General features: G+C 40.4%; 1 protein-coding gene across 3 annotated transcripts in view; it reads left to right on the top strand.

Annotated features, from left to right (window-relative positions):
* NEDD4 (NEDD4 E3 ubiquitin protein ligase) overlaps positions 1–16,815 on the top strand; it is a 121,398-nt gene extending 104,583 nt beyond the window's left edge. For all 3 annotated transcript variants that reach the window (XM_046008637.1, XM_046008639.1, XM_046008640.1), the window contains 15 exons: positions 801–881; positions 1,146–1,200; positions 1,293–1,351; positions 2,393–2,458; positions 6,236–6,465; positions 7,200–7,321; positions 7,410–7,480; positions 8,559–8,654; positions 8,985–9,058; positions 9,346–9,406; positions 10,925–10,984; positions 11,067–11,174; positions 11,795–11,891; positions 14,284–14,356; positions 14,895–16,815. In XM_046008637.1, the coding sequence (XP_045864593.1) occupies positions 801–881; positions 1,146–1,200; positions 1,293–1,351; positions 2,393–2,458; positions 6,236–6,465; positions 7,200–7,321; positions 7,410–7,480; positions 8,559–8,654; positions 8,985–9,058; positions 9,346–9,406; positions 10,925–10,984; positions 11,067–11,174; positions 11,795–11,891; positions 14,284–14,356; positions 14,895–14,997 (1,356 nt within the window). In that variant the 3' untranslated portion in view covers positions 14,998–16,815. The remainder of the gene's footprint in view (positions 1–800; positions 882–1,145; positions 1,201–1,292; positions 1,352–2,392; positions 2,459–6,235; positions 6,466–7,199; positions 7,322–7,409; positions 7,481–8,558; positions 8,655–8,984; positions 9,059–9,345; positions 9,407–10,924; positions 10,985–11,066; positions 11,175–11,794; positions 11,892–14,283; positions 14,357–14,894) is intronic.
* The last annotated feature ends 4,081 nt before the right edge of the window (positions 16,816–20,896 follow it).

Genomic DNA, 20,896 nt, shown 5'->3' with positions numbered 1-20,896 from the left:
ACCTTTATATGTTGCTTTGTAGTTCCAAAGTACTTTTGAGTCCATATCTCATTTAATACCCAGAAAACCTTGGGGAGCCTAGGTAAAATAGTATTTTCATTTTAAGATAAGCCCTAAAGCTGTTTAGCAGTTGGTTCACCACTAATGGAAAAGTTACTGAAAATCAGCAACAGATGGCTAGATTTTGATTAATTAATTTATTTAAAAGACAAAAGTACCTTAATAAAACTAAAATGGTTTAATAAATTATTTAACAAAATAATATTAAAGTAATAATATACATAAGTGAATCCAAACAAATTGAATTTTGTCCTTTTTTCCCCAACAATTTGAATTGGCTTTTATAACCTTTTTGAGCTTACCTCCCTAGCTTTGCAAAATGTTAATAAATCAATACCTTAACAGATAAGTGCCAGAAAGCATGCTCAAGGCCTCAGAAATAACACCTGGTCTAGTTTAACATCCATTCATTAGCAGTTTTTAATTAGAGAACAGCCCTATGTAGTGACACAATCCCTGAAGAGTGGGGCAAAAGTCTCCGAATGCTTTCTGTGAAGCAGATGATGAGTTAAAACTGATCGTACTCTGAGATCTGAGAAATGAATATTGTAGCTTGGGAATGATGGGTTTTAGACCGAGAAACTATTATTTCTCAGATGAAGCACATAAAATAAAAGTAGACTTTGAAAGAGAATGTTTTCAATACCAATTGGTGTTAGAAAATACAGTAATAGATTGACTTTCTTGATTTTAAAACTTGTGTGTGTTGTCGTTTGCTTTATTTGCTCTACCAAAAAAAGGAAGATCCAAGACTGAAAATTCCACCTCATCTGAGAGGAAAGACATCACTTGATTCTTCCAATGATCTGGGGCCTTTACCTGTAAGTTTATAGAATTGCTATCAATCTAACTTGGCTCTCTCCAACATTTTGTATTTTGGAATACAGTAGTTCTTCAACAAGTTTAGGTAAATTATTATTATTATTAATAGTAGTAGTAGTAGTAATTATTGTTAGTTATTATTAAAGTGTAATGCCTTCTACTAAGAATGGAATAAGAAAATTAAGCGTACAACCAATGTCATTTTTCTACCCATACATCTAAAACCCTTTCCAAAAATAATTGAAATACATTCTTCATTATAGCCAGGATGGGAAGAAAGAACTCATACAGATGGAAGAATCTTCTACATCAATCACAGTATGTGCAATGTGATTTTTCATTACATTATTTTTTGTAATATTGAACTTTGTGCAGGAGAATAAAGAACACCTATCTCTCTCCCTCTTCAGATATAAAAAGAACACAGTGGGAAGATCCTCGGTTGCAGAATGTAGCAATAACTGGACCAGTAAGTCTCTGTGTCAGTATGCTCCCATGGCATTGTCCTCTCACCTGTATTGTCCAGGGCGAATGGTCAAGGGCATAATCCTACAGACCCTGAGAGGAAAGCACATCTGCAATTCTGTCCTCTCCCACCACCCCCACACCAGATCTCAGTAATTTGAAAAGAGTATATGTATAAGCTCATTATCTTGACCTTTGCAATAGCCTCACCAGACTAGTGAGCCCCGTAGTCAAATGCCAAGGCACTGGGCTGCTGGGCTCAGCTGGTACTTGACATCGCTTGAAAAAGAATGTTGGCAATCCTCAGCAGATCAGAGAGGGGCCAAGAATGTACCAGGTGAGGGAGTAGATGACATGCAGTCAACTCCAGGGGCATGCTTGAACTTTTTGGTAGAAATTTCTGTAAATGCTGGTGTATAAAATGCTCATATTTAAGTATAAATATTATCATGTATGTTTATACTCCTTTTGAGTCAGGTTGAGTATAGGAAAAATAATTTTCTTCTTTATGTAACTACTTGTTCCCGTATTTTGTTTTTGAGATTTTAATTGTTTCTAATTCACAAAAATAAGTGAAATTGAAGATCCAGTTCTTTTAAACTATTCTTTAGTCTCCATGTTTAGTCTTTTAAAATAATGGGTAAAAAAGGCAATTCCTCAGAGTTCAAGGAAAAAGTGCATTTTTCAAATTGTTCCCTTAATGGAGAAATCACTTTGAAAGTCTGTTTAGAAATGGAAATTTTCATTTCTAATATTTCTCTGCTTGGAAGAAATTTCCTGTTTCTGGCTTTTTGCATTTCAAGAATACTGCATGATGAAAATTACAGCCATGGGAATTGCTGAATACAATTTAATTTTAAACAGAGAAATTAAAAATTTTAAAGTTTTGTGTTTGTTTTCCTTCAGATTAAACTTTTCTTTCCAAATATTCTCTTTTAATGCCTTTAACTTATGTTCATAAAATACCCAGAGGGGAACTTTTAAAATTGTTCCAGAATAAAAACAACCTAAACCTTCTTTATTTTTCCAAAATTTTCAACTCAAGGCAGTGCCCTACTCCAGGGATTACAAAAGAAAGTATGAGTTCTTCCGACGAAAGTTGAAGAAGCAGGTTAGTTATATTTACGTTGAGTTCTTAGGAATGATTGTTATGTAGACTGAAAGTGTGGGAAATGCATTTTTTAAAGTAATAGAGAATTTCTCCTGTATTTTAACAACTTCGAATAGTTTCTTATAGGGAAAGCTGGCTTTTTTTTTTTTTTTTTTTTGACTACTGGATGTTACATATCATCAGAGACCACAGTTAGATCATGTCTTTCCTTGTTTTTCAACCTTGTGCTATATAGAACAATAGTATTAAAGTTTGCTTTTAATGCGTTCTAACCTGGTTTCCTAGTGGGGTTTGTGGAGCTTGGGCTTGGTGGGATCTGAGCAAACTCAGCTTATTCAACCCAGCCTCATCCCTGATTGTGTAGGACTGTCTGGATTCCTCTTCTGTGTGGACTCTTGTTTTCTAGCGGTAGTTATTCATGCTTCAACCCTTTTATAACATATCTCTGCCTAATTTGAAAATACAACTGTGATTGAAACAGTGCGCCTGTGTTTGTCTCCTTCTGCTTCTCAGATGTGTGCACTATAGTTTTTTTTTTTTTCCATCACCACAAATTTAATATTTGGAACTAAATTCATCATCTGCCCATCTATTTCGTTTCTGTCCGTGATGACCACTTGGTGATGCCTTTCTAATTTGCGCACTTTTCCCCTTTCCCCGCAGTTTAGGAATGCTACCACTAGGTGGCTATATTGGGTTACACTTTGTTGTGTTCTAAGCCGGAAGCAGGCTTTTCCAAAGATTCAAGATGGTGGGTCTGCTACCACAGAATGTTCTCATCCAAAACAAGAAATGAAATATAATAGTTTTTTAGTGCAAATATTTTATACCTTAATAAAAGCCTAAACTATCAGCCGCTTTTTAAAACTCATCTTCAATAATAGCTCTCTGTGTTAAAATTGCTCTGGAAATCGGTTTTCTACTTCTTAAAGTTCTTTGGGATTTTAAGACTTTGCTGATCTATTGGTCTGGTAAATATTTTCACTCTTAATGAAAATATGCTGGTGGAGTAGAAGCACTAGCTTCTCCATTTGCCATTCTGAACACTGACACAAATATGTAATTGTTGATGTCTTCCCGGCAGCAGGAGATATGAAAGAAAGCCTTCAGAGCACACAGAAACCACCACACAGTAATAGTTATTGAGCTCTCACTGTGAACCAGACATTCTTCTTAGCAAGCTACACGTATTCATGTAGTCTCTGTATTAGCTGTCTAAGGAGGAAACTGTTATTATCACCTTCTATAGGTGAGGGTCCCGAGGCACAGAGAGATTAAGTAATGTGATAGACTCCCATGGTTATTAGTGGCAAAGCCAGACAGGTGAGGTGGTCTAGCTTCAGAGTCCATGTTCTTAACCAAAAAGACATATATTGATGATTAAGAGAGAAACTGACCCAGAATGCAACAAAGGTATATAAAGAGAAAAAAACATGAAGTAATGTTTAAGAAACATGGCGTTGCTCCAGAGAGAGCAAACTCAGGAGTATGAGGAGGAGGGTAAGAACCTGCATCCTTAGTTTATCAAAAAGTCCCTAGTAGGATTAAAAAAAAAAAAATCCATATCTAGACACATTACAGCAAAAGAGCAGAACACCAAGACAGAATTAAAAATGTTTAAAAATCATTGCTACAAAATCTTGAGTTGTCTTTGACCTTTTTCTCTGCCTCGTCTGTAGTATCTCATTCGTGAGGAATAAGGAGGGCTAATCCTTACGGAGCTCACCGCGTGCCAGATACAGAGGAAGCACATGAAATGCATTCTCCCCTGACGTTCTGAAACAGCACCAGGGGGGCGACTATTATTACTGTCCCAATTTACAGATGAGGAAATTAAGCCTTAGAAAAGACACATTGCGGGGGCGGGGGGGGGGGGCGGCGCTGGGATCCGAACACAGGGCTCCTGACCCCAGAATCCACACCCTGGGCCACTATTCAGCCCAAACATGGAAGTCGCTTCTTCTGCCCTCTGCCTCTTCCATTGCCATTCCTCTCTGCAAGGTCTCTTTCGGGCTCTTTGACCAGCGTGCCTCTTATTTCTCTTTAAAACCACCTGCTGGGGCACCTGGGTGGCTCACTGGGTTAAGCCTCTGCCTTCGGCTCAGGTTGTGATCTCAGAGTCCTGGGATCAAGCCCCGCTTCAGGCCCTCTGTTCAGCGGGAGCCTGCTTCCTCCTCTCTCTCTCTCTGTCTGCCTCTCTGCCTACTTGTGATCTCTGTCAAATAAATAAATAAAATCTTTAAAACAAACAAACAAACAAACAAACAAACAAACAAAAAACACCTGTTAGTCAATCCCCAGGAACAATTCAACCCTGCCACTCCTGCTTAGCTGCTCTTCCCAGTCAGCATCCACACTCCCTCTCCTCTGGCCCCAGACCACTCTCCTGCCTCTTCCAGTCACTGCAACCCCTTCCCTCCCTCTGTACCCTCTTGCTGGTTGCATACATTTGACGCCCCTGCATGCTCTTCCCTTAGCCTGCTGCTCCTCAGTCCTTCGGTGCCGCTCCCTCAAGTCAGGACTTGTTCTTAAAGCCCCTGGATCACCTCCCTTGCAGTTACTAGCTCAGTCTTTTAGGCCCCACAGAACACTGCTTATAGCTTATTACTAGCAATTTTGTTACACTCGTAAGTCTCAGGATTGGTAATATTTACATTTGTTTCTCATACACACACTGGATTATAAACTCCTTGAGGGAGGAATCATATCTTAAACCACATTTTTACTCCCTTTTCTTCCCATCCCCATTACTGTAGCTCTCTAGCATGGAGCCTGGGCCAGAGCAGGTCCTGGTAAATGCTTGGCTGCCCAGGATGCCTAGTGTCTAGATGACAGTTGGTTTTCTCTGATCTTGGCTTTATGTATAATTATATAAGCAACAGAGGAAACTGCTTATATTGCTTATAAAAACTGTTTATATTATCATGTTTCTGTAGGGCTTTCCATTTTCCCTAAATATACTAAGAATGCAATTGACATTTTTTTTTTCTTAGAAGGAACCCTCTCCTCTTCTTCTGAAGTGACAGAACTTTCTCTTACTGGTTTCCGCTTGAACATTGCACACGAAGCACTCAAGAATAAAATATTCAGACATCTTTTATAAAATTTACAATATGATCTGTCTAAAAGCATAGTTATCTGCATTTGTCACATAAGCAAAGGATGTGCAAAAAAAAATCGAGACAGCAGAGACTTCCTTAACTTTTGTCTTCACTTTCTTCACTCATAAAATGAGATTATACTGGTCATTTCTTCCTCGTGTTGTTATGAAGAGTAAATGAGTTAACCTATTAAAATGTTGGGAATAGTGCCTGATACAGTCTGTAAATGTTAGTGCCTATTAATGAGCGCAGCAGGGTGGGCTCCAAGGAGGAAAGGGAGAAGTCGGAAAACCCCTGAACCCACAGGCAGACAAGAGAGCAGGCACTCTTGTCTCCAGCAGGTTGGACTGTAGGGCACAGCATGGTCTTCCCTGGAGCTTAATCTGGAAAGGACTGTTCATGCAATGCCTTTGTGTGAACATTATTGCCACTATCAGTAACTGCTTCTTCCAGTGTAGAACTCAGAAGCCTATATTATTATATGATTAGAGAAAAGGCATGAATTCTTTTATGCCATAGAGGAAATAATAGACAATATCCCTGGTTATGTTTTCCCCCAAAAAAGGGTCTTGGGCACAGGGTAGAACACAACGGTTTTTATGACTTTCCAGAGAAATAAATTTGCCATCATGTCGAATTGATTTAAACCATAAGTCCCTCTTCTCTGGGTTTTTAGAATGACATTCCAAACAAATTTGAAATGAAACTTCGCCGTGCAACTGTCCTTGAGGACTCTTACAGGAGAATTATGGGTGTCAAGAGAGCAGATTTCCTCAAAGCTCGATTGTGGATCGAGTTCGATGGTGAAAAGGGATTGGATTACGGAGGAGTCGCCAGAGAATGGTTCTTTCTGATCTCAAAGGAAATGTTTAACCCTTATTATGGGTTGTTTGAATATTCTGCTACGTAAGTATTTTTACAATGCCTGCACACAGAAAGAAAAAGTCACTGTTTTGAAAGTAACAAAGCTTCGTGTGAAGCAAGGAAACTGTACATTCCAGTGTGCCAGAAAAGGGAGATGATAACTCAGGTTGTTTCAAAAATAACCTTTAAAAAAATTGTGGTAAAATATGCATAACATAAAATTTACCATTTTAGCCATTTTAAGCCAGCGGCATTCAGTACATTCACACTGTTGTGCAATTGCTCCCACCGTCCATCTCCAGAACTCTTTCATCATCGACTGAAACAGTACCCATGAAACGCTAACTCCCATCCTCCCTGTCATTCACCGTTCCGCCTTCTGTCTCTGTGAATCTGACCACACTAGGTACCTTGTATCAGTAGAATCCTACAGGATTTCTCCTGTTGTAACTGACTTATTTCATTAGCATAATGTCCTGAAGGTTCCTCCATGGCACAGCAGATGTCAGAATTGTCTTCCTTTCTGAGGCCGAGTAATACCCCGTTGTGTAAAGGGACACCCCGTTTTGTATATCCATTCATCTGTTGTCAAACACCTGGGTTGTTTCCACCTTTCGACAGAAATGACTGTTTTTAAAACCATTAAATCCACTGGTCTCATGTGGTTCTAATAGAGGTAAAAACTCCAGGAAGAGGGAGCTAATTTGTAATTTTGTCATATTAAAATTTTTATATGAAATGTGGAGAGGAGCATTTAAATGTGGTTGTCTTTACAGGGATAATTATACCCTACAGATAAATCCAAACTCCGGATTGTGTAATGAGGATCACCTCTCCTACTTCAAGTTTATTGGCCGGGTAGCTGGGATGGCAGTTTATCACGGCAAACTGTTGGATGGTTAGTATTAAGCATAAAACATTTTTTTAAGTATAATCTTACTTCTTCCAACTGGTAATCATTTTCAATATGTTTGATTTTTTGAAAGGTTTTTTCATCCGCCCATTTTACAAGATGATGCTACACAAACCAATAACACTTCATGATATGGAATCAGTGGTATGTCTTTTTCACTCGCAATGTAGAGAAAGCACAATTGAAGAAGCAACTGGCTATTTTAAAGTTAGAATTCGATGATGAAAAAATGAACAAATTATAATGTTCCAAAATACAAATGGATATCTCCCCCAACATTCAGATATGAAAATTTTCTAACATAATAAAATTTTGACAATTTTACAGTGGACATAAGTATATCCACCACCAAGATTCCATACTCGGGTTTCTTTCTGTCCTTACTTTATTACCTACCTATCCATCAGTCCACCCATGTGTCCATCAGTCCATCTTTTTTTTTTTTTGATGCACTTCAAAGAGTATTACAGATATCAGTAAACTTCTCCCTAATTACTTCAATGTGCTATCAACATTTGGATTGTGATCTTTTATGATGAATGGCATATGTTTTCAAAATGACCGTCCAAAAGCAAGGCCTTGTGGTTAGGCCACTACAAAGAAACGGAAACCTAAGAATTAAATCCCGGACTATAGCTTTGCTGTGTGTTGTATGGATTCCAGGCTCTCTTCCTGGGTCCCAAGGACATTCTTTATTCCTTCCTTGTGACATTATCAAGGTGGACAGTATAATTCCTTATGACTCATAAGATCTCACAGTTATTTGAGTTGGCTAATGGAGGTTCTGTATTTAATTTGAGATTTTTCTTTAACTTGGGCCAGGTACGAATAACCACCTGCTCATAGCTGCTTGAACATTTTATACCCAGGCTTAACAGGCCGTACGAGAAAAGTTGTAGGTGCTCCGGGGCATCCGTGGGAGTTAGGATTCATCTGGAAACGACTTTAGTTGACCCTTCAACTGGATAACAAAATCTGTATACCTCCACTGCCTCTACTAGGTTTCCAAGCTGTTGGGCAAGCCCCACTCCACTGATTCATGCACTTCTACTCACACTTACTAGTCATCCCGCTCTTTTTATAATGCTTGTGTGTATATAAGAAAAGACGTCCTACTACTTTTTCATCTTTGGTCCAAGTGTTCAGACTCTCAGCATATTTTCTTTGCAGGTTCAGGTGTCTTTTTGTGTACAGATTTTAAATATGCCATTTCCTCATCTAGGATAGTGAATATTACAATTCGCTGAGATGGATTCTTGAAAATGATCCAACAGAATTGGACCTCAGGTTTGTCATAGATGAAGAGCTTTTTGGACAGGTTCGTAAACTTTGATTAATTAAAATGGTACATAAATTGTGAAACAAACGTTCTAACTTAAGTTTAGAAGTTAAATAATGCATATCCTCCACACATTTCTGTGCTCTATTTTTAAATTTATTTTCCAGTAACAAAAGCTGTCTCAGCAAGAATTTCTGCTTCCCTTGACATTTGACTCCTTCCATGTTTATTTTAGTAAAACTAATATTTTAAGTTTTCTTAGCATGTGAATGGATTTAATTTAAACCCTGGGTTTCTGGTGTAACTATAATACATATATTTTATTTTTTTCACTAAAACAACATATAAAGATATCATGCTTAATTTTAGACACATCAACATGAGTTGAAAATTGGTGGATCAGAAATAGTTGTCACCAATAAGAACAAAAAGGAATATATTTAGTAAGTATTTTGTTAGTAAGTATTTTATTACGTTTAGTATATACTTCACTGGAAATAATTTTGTAGTTCTTTCTGGGAAGACTCTGTGTACCTCCTTTCTCTTACTTCATAGCCAGAGTCTTAATGTTCTTTTTTCTTTTTCTATAACAATGCCATATTACCCACTTACATTCAGTTTTTGCCTGGGCCTTACCTAGTCTTTATTTTTTGTTTCCAACTGGAATAAATAGACCTTAATTTTTTTTCTTCACTCATGTGAAAAAGATGAATATTTTATCTCTTTTTAGTCTTGTAATTCAGTGGCGATTCGTAAACCGAATCCAGAAGCAAATGGCTGCTTTTAAAGAGGTAATCATTTACTTTTGTTCATTCTTCTGTCATTTCAAATTTCAAGTCATAAGTTTCAAGTATTGGGGTTCATCATATCTGAGAATTAATGAATGACTTGCTTTTTAAAGCAACTTTTAATTATATATTTTAAAAAATTTATTTGTCACAGAGAGAGAGAGATAAAGAGAGAGCATGAGCAGGGAGAGCAGGAGGCAGAGGGAGAAGCCGGCTCCCCGCTGAGCAGAGAGCCTGATGTGGGGCTCCATCCCAGGACGCTGAGATCATGACCAGAGCCGAAGTCAGACACAACCTACTAAGCCATCCAGGCGTCCCTATATTTTTATAGTAAAAAAATATTTAATTGAATGAGTGTTGACTGTTACAACTCAGTCCTCCACGAGGCCCATACTGTTAATGTTGATGCTCCCCCTTCCCACCGGTCCCTGCTCCTCACCTTTTCCCAGTCATGTCTTCTCCATCTTAAGTAACAAGGTGAACAAGGGTCCTCAGTGCCATAGGGAGAGTGGAATAGGCCATTTATTTTCCCGCATGGGATCACACTATACATGCTGGTTTGTGACTTGGTTTCTTCTCTTATCGAATATTTATTGGAGAACTTTACACGTCAAGTTGCATAACTGTCCTTCCATGCGGCTGCATTTTATTCATAATATAAATTCATAAGTTCTTTAAACTTCCCCCGTTGGTGGACATTTAGGCTATGGTCAGTTCACTCATTTCTTCTAAAATCTTCTGTTCAGTATTTATCACGTACTTTTTCATTTACTCGGTACTGAGCACTTGCTACGGATCTGGTGCTACAAAGGGCAGAAAGACATGGGTCCTGCTCTAGGGAGCAGAAAATCCAAAGAGTGACACGGACAGAGGCAGGCGTGAAGTGCGTGGTAAGCACAGACGAGAAATGGAAACCCAGGCAGGGAGAGGTACAGGACGGGCCAGGGAAGGCCTGAAGGGACTGGCTGGCTACACGGAAGAGGGCAGTTCTAAGTGCCGGAGGTCAAACTGAGCTGAAGGGTGAGCAGAACCAGATTAAGAAGGGCCAGTGTGGGGGCGCCTGGGTGGCTCAGTGGGTTAAAGCCTCTGCCTTCGGCTCAGGTCCTGATCCCAGGGTCCTGGGATCGAGCCCCGCATCGGGCTCTCTGCTCAGCAGGGAGCCTGCCTCCCCTTCTCTCTCTGCCTGCCTCTCTGCCTACTTGTGGTCTCTGTCTGTCAAATAAAGAAATACAAAATCTTTAAAAAAAAAAAAAAAGGGATGACACAGAGGAGGAGGAAATGGCTGGGGAAATGCAGAGAGGTTTCAAAATGGCTGACTTGAGGAATCGGTGGGAGAGAACAGATTATGGACACATACACTTTCTTGCCGATATTGAACTCTTGGTTGACCTAAGAACCCATGACTGTGGTGGTAGGAATCTGTGTTCATGTGGGATTTCTCCAGCAGCCACCCAGAAGCTGACACATAGGGCTGTCGAGAGCCTCTGCTAACCAGGTTTTTAAATACACTCTTTCCACTAGGGATTTTTTGAACTAATACCACAGGATCTCATCAAAATTTTCGATGAAAACGAGCTAGAGGTAAGAAATACTCTTATTTTCAAATGGGATTTTTGTGCCCATAATTTTTCTTGTCTACAGTTTGACATTTCTTATTGCATAGCTTCTTATGTGTGGATTGGGAGATGTCGATGTGAATGACTGGAGAGAACACACGAAGTATAAGAACGGCTACAGCGTGAATCACCAAGTCATACAGTGGTTTTGGAAGGTAATTGAAAGCTGTGTCTGTGGATCCCTTTTCAACAGATTCGATCATACTTAACTATACTAGTGTACTGCATAGAGATAAGACAAAAAGTAACATTGTACCATATACATCTACCTTCTGGGTATGGCTCCAACCCCCATACATATTTATGGATAAGTCACTGTTTAGAAAGTAGCAAATGATGGGAACAGCCGCAGTGGGCACTCAGCCCCTTACCAACATGGAAACTGTTGAAGAGAACTTGTAGTAACCTGCGGTGTGTTCCCTGGGACTCTTGCACGGCTCCTTAAATGTGACTTTCCATCTAATCGAGAAATTGAGTGTATGTCACTCAATAATATCAGTACATATAATTTTTAAAAGCCATGAGTCACATCCAGGAAGATATTTTGGTCCCTTTATTAGGCTGTGATCTCATTCTAGAGAGTTCCCATATAGCCTCAGAAATGAAGTTTTCAGGGACTTTGTAAGCCACCCAGAAACACAAATTTAACTCACAGACAGATGTACATGTAATAACCGATCGTTAAAACTCTAAATTCTGATACCGTATTTTTCAGGATAGTTCTGTTACTCTTTTCCCCAGTGATATTCCTTAATGCTGCTTTTCTCTCGCTCAGGCCGTACTAATGATGGATTCAGAAAAAAGAATAAGATTACTTCAGTTTGTCACTGGCACCTCTCGAGTGCCCATGAATGGATTTGCTGAACTATATGGTAAGGATTTTCGATCATCATTAAAAAAATGGAATGATGCCACTTGTCTTTTTCATTGATGATTAGTTGTCAAGCTTCTATCATTTAAACAAACACCAAGCTTAGGGAAAAAAAGAACTGAGATTTTTAAATGATTGAATTAGATACATGGAAGTAGGCCAGAATATATGTACACCTTGTAATTGGCTACCAGAGGAAAAAACATGAAATGGCTTGAGTTACTTTCCATTCTTGAGTTTTAAATTTGATTCCCACTACATATCCCATCGCAGAAAAAGCATTGTCAGTAGGGTGATGGTTTAGGGCAACAGGCAACATCCTACAGAATGTTAGTAAGCGTACAACAGAAAACAAAGAGTTCCGTAGCAGAAAACGTTTAGGGCAAATACCAGACTAAACAAAATTGAGTAGATTTCTTTGGGACTTATTCAGAACCTTTACTATGAGAAAAAAGTGGGAGGGGGGTGTTCCAAAATTTATTTGATCATGGACTCTGTACATATGTGTGAGTGCACGCGTGTGTGTATGGTGTGTGAGACTGAAGATAAGACAATCTTTCAATATTCAGAATAGTTACTATCAATGCAGTTTTCTATAAAGTGAAGTTGTGCATATCCTAGCAAACTTGTTCCAGTGGATATATCTCATAGCACTAGAGGCGTGTTTTGTAAAAAAGAGAAGAAAGAAAAAAAAAAAAAAACCCTGCAGTTTCTGATGTAGATCAACTCAGATCAGTTAATATCTAGGTACTGGAATGACATCTACTTGCTTTTCAAGCTACTACGAAGAACAAATCTTTCAGGGAAGGCACAGCTCGGGTTGGAGCCTTGCGCAGGTTGGAGCCAGGAACTACCAGTCACAACTGTTGCCTCAGTAGCTGCTGAGCCGAATTTTTCACGCACAGAGAAAGCTGTTGCTCTCTGGTGGGATCGTTAGCCTTGTCGGTCTCCTAGGAAAACCTGGTCTTCTTAAGCTTCATGCATATTTTGCAGAATATTCAAAATGTGTCAAGCAGCTGCCACCTGCCACCTAGAGTCACCACACGCAGTGAGAAGAACGAGACAGGACCTCTGCCCTAACCCATGCACCCCTTCTTGCCTAATTGTATTTCTTTGCATTTGTCTTTTCAGTCGTTTTCCATGACTTCCCCTTCCTTTCGCTTCTCCTATATTTTAGCCAGTTACAGTGGGGAAAGTTCAAGGCAGGCGAGACAGCCCTTTCCATGTCTAGCTCCATATCCTTCTAAGCAGTCCGGGCCTAAGGCCATCCACTGACTGCATGAATCGTTTCGAATTTGGGGGATATATCCCACACATGGAGCCAGAGTTGGCAGTGTTCGAATATACTTCAAATTCTTAATGCATTTTCAAAACAAAAAAGTTGCTCAAAATGTTAATATTATAATACACCTATCTAGCCAATAAAAAGTGTGTAAGGTTTGTATCAGTTGACTTAAAGGAAGTTTTCATAATGGATCATGTAGGTGAGCAAATCGAGGGGCAGGGAAATATATATGATCTCATGTACGGGAAGCAATGACAAAAATACTGAAATTTTAACTGTGAGCATAATTATGATGTGTGATGTGTGAAAAGCAGTGCTTTTTGAGAAAACTGTAATATTCTCAATATTGTAATATTGAGAATATCTAGGCTATTTAGTGCTGCTTCTGGCAATTACACTCTCACACATAATCAGATATGATTATAAGACTTGGGGAAAAGTATGGAAGGTTCTACATCAGGTTGTCAGCACCGATCACCGGGGTGGTTGGAGAATGTTGAGAATTGGGGGAAGGAAGAGGTAAGTGAAAACTCCAAAGGAAAAAAAGAGCTTCTGAAAGTGTCCAAAATAAAAGAAACATGTAGCTTGGAAACGTGATCACCTACGCATAAAATTCCGTATATATGCACATGCACAAGACGATTCACAATAGAATGTTTACTCAGATTTAATAGTGGACTGTGAGGTGGTTTTTATACCCTTCAGTATATTTTTCTCTATTGCTTTAATTTTCTTGCAGTGAGATTAGATAATCTGAAAAAAAAAATTAAGGCTATTTTCAGTGGGACTGAAGAAAGAAAGAAATTCCTCGTTTTCTCTGTGTACCTGCGAAGGAAGTGGTCACAGGGAAACACAGGGCTAGGAAACAGCCGAAGCCCACCGGCGGAGGGAGCGGGTGGCGACAGACGAGCCGATGGAGAGGAGCCTTCCATCTCGTGGCTGGACAATGAAGCCATCAAGGACAGGACAGCCTTCCTTTCTTTTGAGTTTAAAGCAACTAGATTGGTTCTCTGGACGTTTGAGTTCTACATTCGAAAAAAATGAGTTGTGAAATTCTAGGGATTCCTTTAAAGAGTAAATGAGAGCCCAGAACTCTTCTTCCTTACAGGCTCAAATGGACCACAGTCATTTACAGTTGAACAGTGGGGTACCCCGGAAAAGCTGCCCAGAGCCCACACATGGTAAGCAGTTTTCTTGACCCTTAGAGAACAAGTTTTCAGAGAGTGAAACTCCTCTAACAGAGTCTAGGTACAGAAGATCTAGCCTGCTCTGTGCTGTGTCAGTGACAGCGATGGTGAGGGGGGGGGAGGCAGAAACAGCAATGCAGCAGCAGGCGTGCCTCCGCCTGGCAGGCCGGGACTCGAAATCCAGGTGGCTGAACAGCCGAGAGGCTCATCTCAACTGCTGACCATGTGTTGCCCTCCATCACGTGAAGGGGCCATCCCAAGAGAAGGTAGAACATTCCCTCTTGAAGGTTAAGATAACAGAGGACCCCAGGCATTTGGAGGTCAAGGTGGGAGGGAGGGGACCGCACCAAGAAGTCATGGGATGAGCCCATGCCTAGAGCCCAGCGCTGCTGTTGCCTGCCTTCTCTGCTGGCGATATACTGCCTTCCAGTGTTGTAGGCGGAGCACATCAGGAATAGCAGCGGTCCTGTTGGCCACCATGCCACTTGCTTTGTCCGTGTCTGCCATAACCAGGTTCTCTCTGTTCTTTCAGCTTTAACCGCTTGGACTTGCCGCCCTATGAATCATTTGAAGAATTATGGGATAAACTTCAGATGGCGATTGAGAACACTCAGGGCTTTGATGGCGTCGATTAGATTCCAAATAACAATCTAGAGTGTTTCACTGCCACTTTTGGATAAGCAAAATCTTGACTTAAAATTTTCCAGGGAACTACTAAAACTTGGCCTTTGTTTCTTCCCAGACAGTGGAGAAAAATCACATAAAAGCATTAGAAGAAACAGTATGACAACCTTCCCGTTATTTCATTCACTCTTAAACATTATGTTGCATTTACACAGCTGTTTCTTTCCATCTTTAGGGTTCCCACTCTGGGATTTAAGTCCCATGTGCCTGACATAGTGGGTTTTGTCCTTAATATTTACCTCTTTTACAGTATTTGCCAGGCAGTTCTTTCTTAAACTACTGACATTGTAACTGTGAAATATTTGTGACAAGTGTCGTGTGTGAAACGTTGGTTTTTGAGAAGGAAACTGAAATTTGGAAAAGAATGTTTTGATATTGATTAAACTACAGTGTATTTCGTGCTGCCTACAGCTATTTATTATTTTGTAGACCTGCCTATTGCACCTTACTGCCAAGAGTTTTGGGAAAAAAACTTGGAAAGTGTCTTACCTATCTTTTTAGTCCACTGACTCACTTGCAAAAACAAACAAAAAAATTGTTTACTTCTTCATTTTAAAAGTATTTGGCTTTTGTTAATATGTAGCTTTAGTAAACAAGGTGGTTTATAAGACATGTGAAGCGAATTCAGATTCGCAAAGCGTGAAAAGTATTGTCTTCCTCTTGCCTGTATATCCTTTTGGTTCACTGGCATAGTCCTCTCTCCTTCCTGTTTAAGGTAAAAGAATTCCTTCTTCAGACATTACACTAAAGCTCCGCAGAGCAGTATTTCTATATATGCCTTGAGGAACTAAGTTAAATGTATAGTACTTGCCTTTACTAGTCATTCTTTACACTTGCACAATTATGTAGTAAATATATGTTTACAGGGTTTATTATGTTTACAGATTAAGCTAATTTCAGTAGTTGCATTTTTATATTTTTAGTATCTCTTTAGTAAAAAAAAAAAACCAAATAATTTGTTAAAAATAACCAAAGAGTAGTTATAATGTGTAATTTGTATTAAATTTATTACCATATTTCTTATGCTTTTTGAAAATACTGTTTACTATGAACACGATGTTTTACTATAAATCCAGAACTCTTTAGGAAAATGCTACAAGTAGAATCCTACTTGAACCAAATTGAAATACATAAAAATCACATTCAGGCATTCAGCAAATGTGTGCTGGACGCCTGCTGTGCGCCTAGCCCGCACGAGGCCCTGGGGTAAGAGCTGTCATCTTCAAAGACATCTAGCTCAGTCCTCACCTCAAGGAACTTACGGTCCTGTAAGTTAATTTGTAAGCAATCAAAAGTAGGGGTAAGCAGAAAAAGGCAAAAGGAAAGGTGTCCCATGCACGTGCACAGATAAAGTGTGCCAAGACTTGTATTTATATGTTTCATGCATATATTAGAATGATGACATAGAAAATGCTCTTGCAAAAAGTTAAAACTGTTTCTCAATATGGTGTCTTGGCGATTTAGAAATAATTGTAAATATATGTTATCAATCTTCTTAAATACATGTGTATACTCGGAGAGTTGTAAAAAGTGCTTCTGGCTATTGGTTTAAGTTTGTGGGTGTAACACCATGGGTGCCTATAGACACCGGCTAAACATCTCAAGTGCGACAGCAGCAGAACCACTTTCCAAACACCACATCTCCAGCACGGCCGAGGGAAAGTGATCGACAGATGAGTGCACCCTGTGTTTTACCTTCACCTGTGTTAACCAGCTTTCGGGCAAGGCCACCAGATACAGTACTAGTTTTATCACTTACCAACTGTTGAAACTTACTTACCTCTCTGTAAGTAAATTAAGTAAGTTGCAACTTACTTAACCTCTCTGGGCGCCTGTTCTTTCACCTGTCAAACGAGAACAATCACGCCCACCCTCGTTGTCAGGGAAGCTTGTTATAAGTTCCGGAGAGACGCTTTGTAAAGTATAATACAATCAGAAGTGCTTTGTGCTATCCATCAGATTTTCTCAAATCAGGTATGCACACTAGCTACACCCCCAAAGAGAATCTCTTCATTTAAAAATAAAATGTCTGCTGAAAAATAGGAACATCTCTGATATTGAATATGTGTGTGTGTGTTTATAGATACTATCAGAATTCATCTTCTCCACATCAGCAAAGTAATATTAATATGGGCCAATGCATTTTGAAATGTCCTCATTATAGAGAACTTAATGTGAAAAGTGTTTTTGTTCAGACAGGATCTTAACCATGTAATTGTTTAAGTGTCATTTCTGTGAAATAGCAGAGCAGATCAGAGCTCAAGGCAAAATAAAGCTTGCTTTTGCAGCTGACTGATACTCACTTGGATGATCCTGTGACTCAGAACAAGGTGTTAATGAAACCAGACACTCCCCCAGCTCCCAGCCACGGACCATCATCCCCTTCGTCTCCAAGTGTGGGCTGGTGGTCTGGATAGAGCCTGTATCAAGCCACATAGCCTCTCATCCCAGATAAAAAAGTGTCTTAAATGCACTTGACAGCTGGAGAGTAAATAGGGTCATTTTCATATAGCAAGGATGTTTTATTTTTCTAGAAATTATAAGCACATAATTTTAGCCTATCTTTTCTCTGTAATCAAACGAACTGTAACATAGACATGAAATTATAAAACAAATGCAATTCATCCTAACCCAAATTTAAATGGTATTTGATTTCATTTTTTATAATACTGAAATTATTCCACATAATTATCAAGTTAAACACAATTCATTTTGATTATGAGTCATTTGACATTGTTCTTAAAAATCTCATATGGTGAATATATATCAAGATTAATGTATCAAATTTATTGCATACCTTAAAGTATAAAATCATTTTCAAAATCTTGATACCACAAATAAAGTTCTATTCTAATAAAAACAAAAACTGTGATGTGTTTTTTTTTTTCTGTTTTTTTTTTTAAAGGTTCTCTCTTTTTAAAGATTTATTTATTGGAGAGAGAGAGAGCATGGAGGCAGGGTAGGGGGGCAGGGAGAGAGGGAAAGAGACTGAGAGGAGCCAGATGCAGGCTCAATCTCAGAACCCCGAGATCATGACTTGAGCTAAAGCCCAGTGTCAGTCGCTTAACTGACTGTGACACCCAGGAACCCGATGCCGATTCATTTTTTTTTTTTAAGATTTTATTTATTTATTTGACAGAGAGAGATCACAAGTAGATAGAGAGGCAGGCAGAGAGAGAGAGAGGGAAGCAGGCTCCCTGCTGAGCAGAGAGCCCGATGCGGGACTCGATCCCAGGACCCTGAGATCATGACCTGAGCCGAAGGCAGCGGCCTAACCCACTGAGCCACCCAGGCGCCCCCCGATTCATAGAAGTGTTTCCAGGCCAGTATTCTGGGTGATATCTTCTGATCCGGTCCTTTGCAGCCATGTATGGAAGTCTCAAGACCATCTTGAATTTGTATCTAATGCATCGGCATGACTATAAAGCCATAATCCCAGATAATCTCTGCTTTACAAACAAATTATATTCCAAATGTCTGGTTGTTAGTGAAAGATCCAGGAGATAATATAAAAACAAAGTTCAAATGGACTGGATTTCAGACAGGCTATTGCTCCATCAAGAGGCCACTTGTAGCCAAATCGTTATTTACAAACTTGCTTCTACTAAAGAAGGAGTTCCAAGTACTAATTCAGAAGTAAGTATCTTTTCCTCCTTCCTCTAGGCACCTGGAAGTTTCACAGAAGGGAATCCCAAACTAATTCAAGCCAGCCCCAGGAAGGTTCCAGCCCCCCTCTTTATGCTAAAAATCCAGACCACAGTTTTTAATCCTTGAGAGTCAGCCCACTTACCTCTCCACTTCTGCCCCTTCAGGGCAAACCAGCTCTGCAGAAATGAGCCCACACCACACCACCCTGTCCGGGAAGCTCTTGCTTTGCAGGCCATCAGGGACAGATGCAGTCCTCATTTTTTTTTTAAAGATTTTATTTATTTATTTGACAGAGATCACAAGTAGGCAGAGGCAGGCAGAGAAAGAGGGGGGAAGCAGGCTCCCTGCTGAGCAGAGAGCAAGATGCGAGATGCGGGGCTCCATCCCAGGACCCTGAGATCATGACCTGAGCTGAAGGCAGAACTTTTAACCACTGAGCCACCCAGACGCCCCTGGACACATTCCTCTTTATAAAGAACATTTAACTGAATGTTCGAATCTCAGAGCCTCACTACAAATAAAAGGGCTCGAGTAGACTGGTGTGTATTTTTCTTGAAAGTTAAAGATTAACACTAAATTAGCTGCCTATTTGTTTCTTCCAGTCTCTTCATCTGCCATCCATCCTGTGCGGGCCCTCCATCCCACACCACTGTTTCGTTTCCAGGTTGTAAATCTGATCAGGTTGCTCCGCTGAAGGACGTCTGAGAGCTCCCTGGGACCAGAAGCCTAAAGCCCAGCTGGCTGGCATGAAATGCAGGCTGTCCTCAGCTCAATGTAAGAGCTCCACCTTCCCTCCCAGCCCACCCTGTGCTCCCCCAAACTAGCCCCTGCTGGCTCTCCAGCCCCTGCTGGCTGCAGCCTCTTCTGCACCTGGGCTCCTGGCATCCTTCACCACTGCCCCCCCACCCCACCCCCCACCTCCCCCACCACCGCCCTGTGTGCACCTGAGAGTCTGTTCTTTCAGACCAGGGAAAGGTGCTGAGGCCTCAGCGTTGGACTTAACGCTAGCATGAATAGCGCTGTGTTTGCATCCTTCCCTTCTACAGACTTCTGGGCAGCTTGAGGACAACTATCTTGTGTACATTTTTTAAATACGTGCATTTCCCAAAACAAATACACGATGAATACGGTTTCTGTATACAACCCAGCCCCCATGTTCTGAGCACCGACAGTGTCCCTGGCCTCATGGGACAATATGCAGGAAGCTCTGTATGGAGGGGGACGTGGGGGACTACATAAATACACAGCAGAGACCGAGCTTGATCGAGATCTTGCTGAGCATGGGGGGCTGCGGTAAACACTTGACGTGGGTCCCACTGAATCTTCATAAAAACTCTGTGAGACAGGGTTTATAGGCTCAAGAAGGACAAGCAATTCACCTGAGGCCACACAGCTTGTCAGCTCCATGGATTATGAACCACAACAAAATCAGGAAAGCTATGGGATCCAACAAACAAATTGCCATGCTGTATTAGTTTCCTACTGCGGCGTAACAAATGACCACACACTTAGCACCTAAAATCAACACCCATTCATTATCTCAATCCAGTAGGTCAGGAAGTCCCCATCAGCTCAGCAGGGGCTCTCGGCTTAGGCTCCCCCAAGGCCAAAATCAAGGTGCCACCCAGCTGGGTCCTTGTATGTTTCCATGATCCCTCAGGTTGTTTCCAGTATCCATTTCCTTGTGGCTGTGGGTCTAAGATCCCCATTTTCTCACTGGCTGTCAGCTGGGGACCACTCTTAACTTCTAGATGACCCCTCCATCTTCAAGCCAGCAGTGAATGGTGTGTGGAATCCTCATGCTTGGGGTCCCCCTGATGTCCCTTTCTGCCACCAGGTGGAGAAAGTTCTCTACTTTTCAAGGCTCCCTTGAAGGAATGAAGCCCACCTGGATAATCTCCCTCTTTTGAAGGCTGACTGTGCGGTAAGCATAGCTCAGTCAGGGAGTGTGAGATCTGCCATTCACATTGCAGGGACTGGACTCTGAACACTAGGAGGATATTACTGGAAATGCTGCCTCCCATACAAGGTAAAGAATAGCCAAAGCTTACGAAGATACAGCTTGAAAAACACTGAAATATATCTAATTTTATAGGGCACAGTTCAGTTTCCCATTCACGACTAATGAAGTACCAGTAGATAAACTGATGCCAATGTCAACTGGAAAGATTCAACTTCGGCAGCTGGAAATTCACAAATCAG

Source organism: Meles meles, chromosome 6 (assembly GCF_922984935.1).
Source record: "Meles meles chromosome 6, mMelMel3.1 paternal haplotype, whole genome shotgun sequence".
Taxonomy (NCBI): domain Eukaryota; kingdom Metazoa; phylum Chordata; class Mammalia; order Carnivora; family Mustelidae; genus Meles; species Meles meles.
Note: the sequence above shows the minus strand (reverse complement) of the source record. Positions and strands in the feature narration are given on the sequence as shown.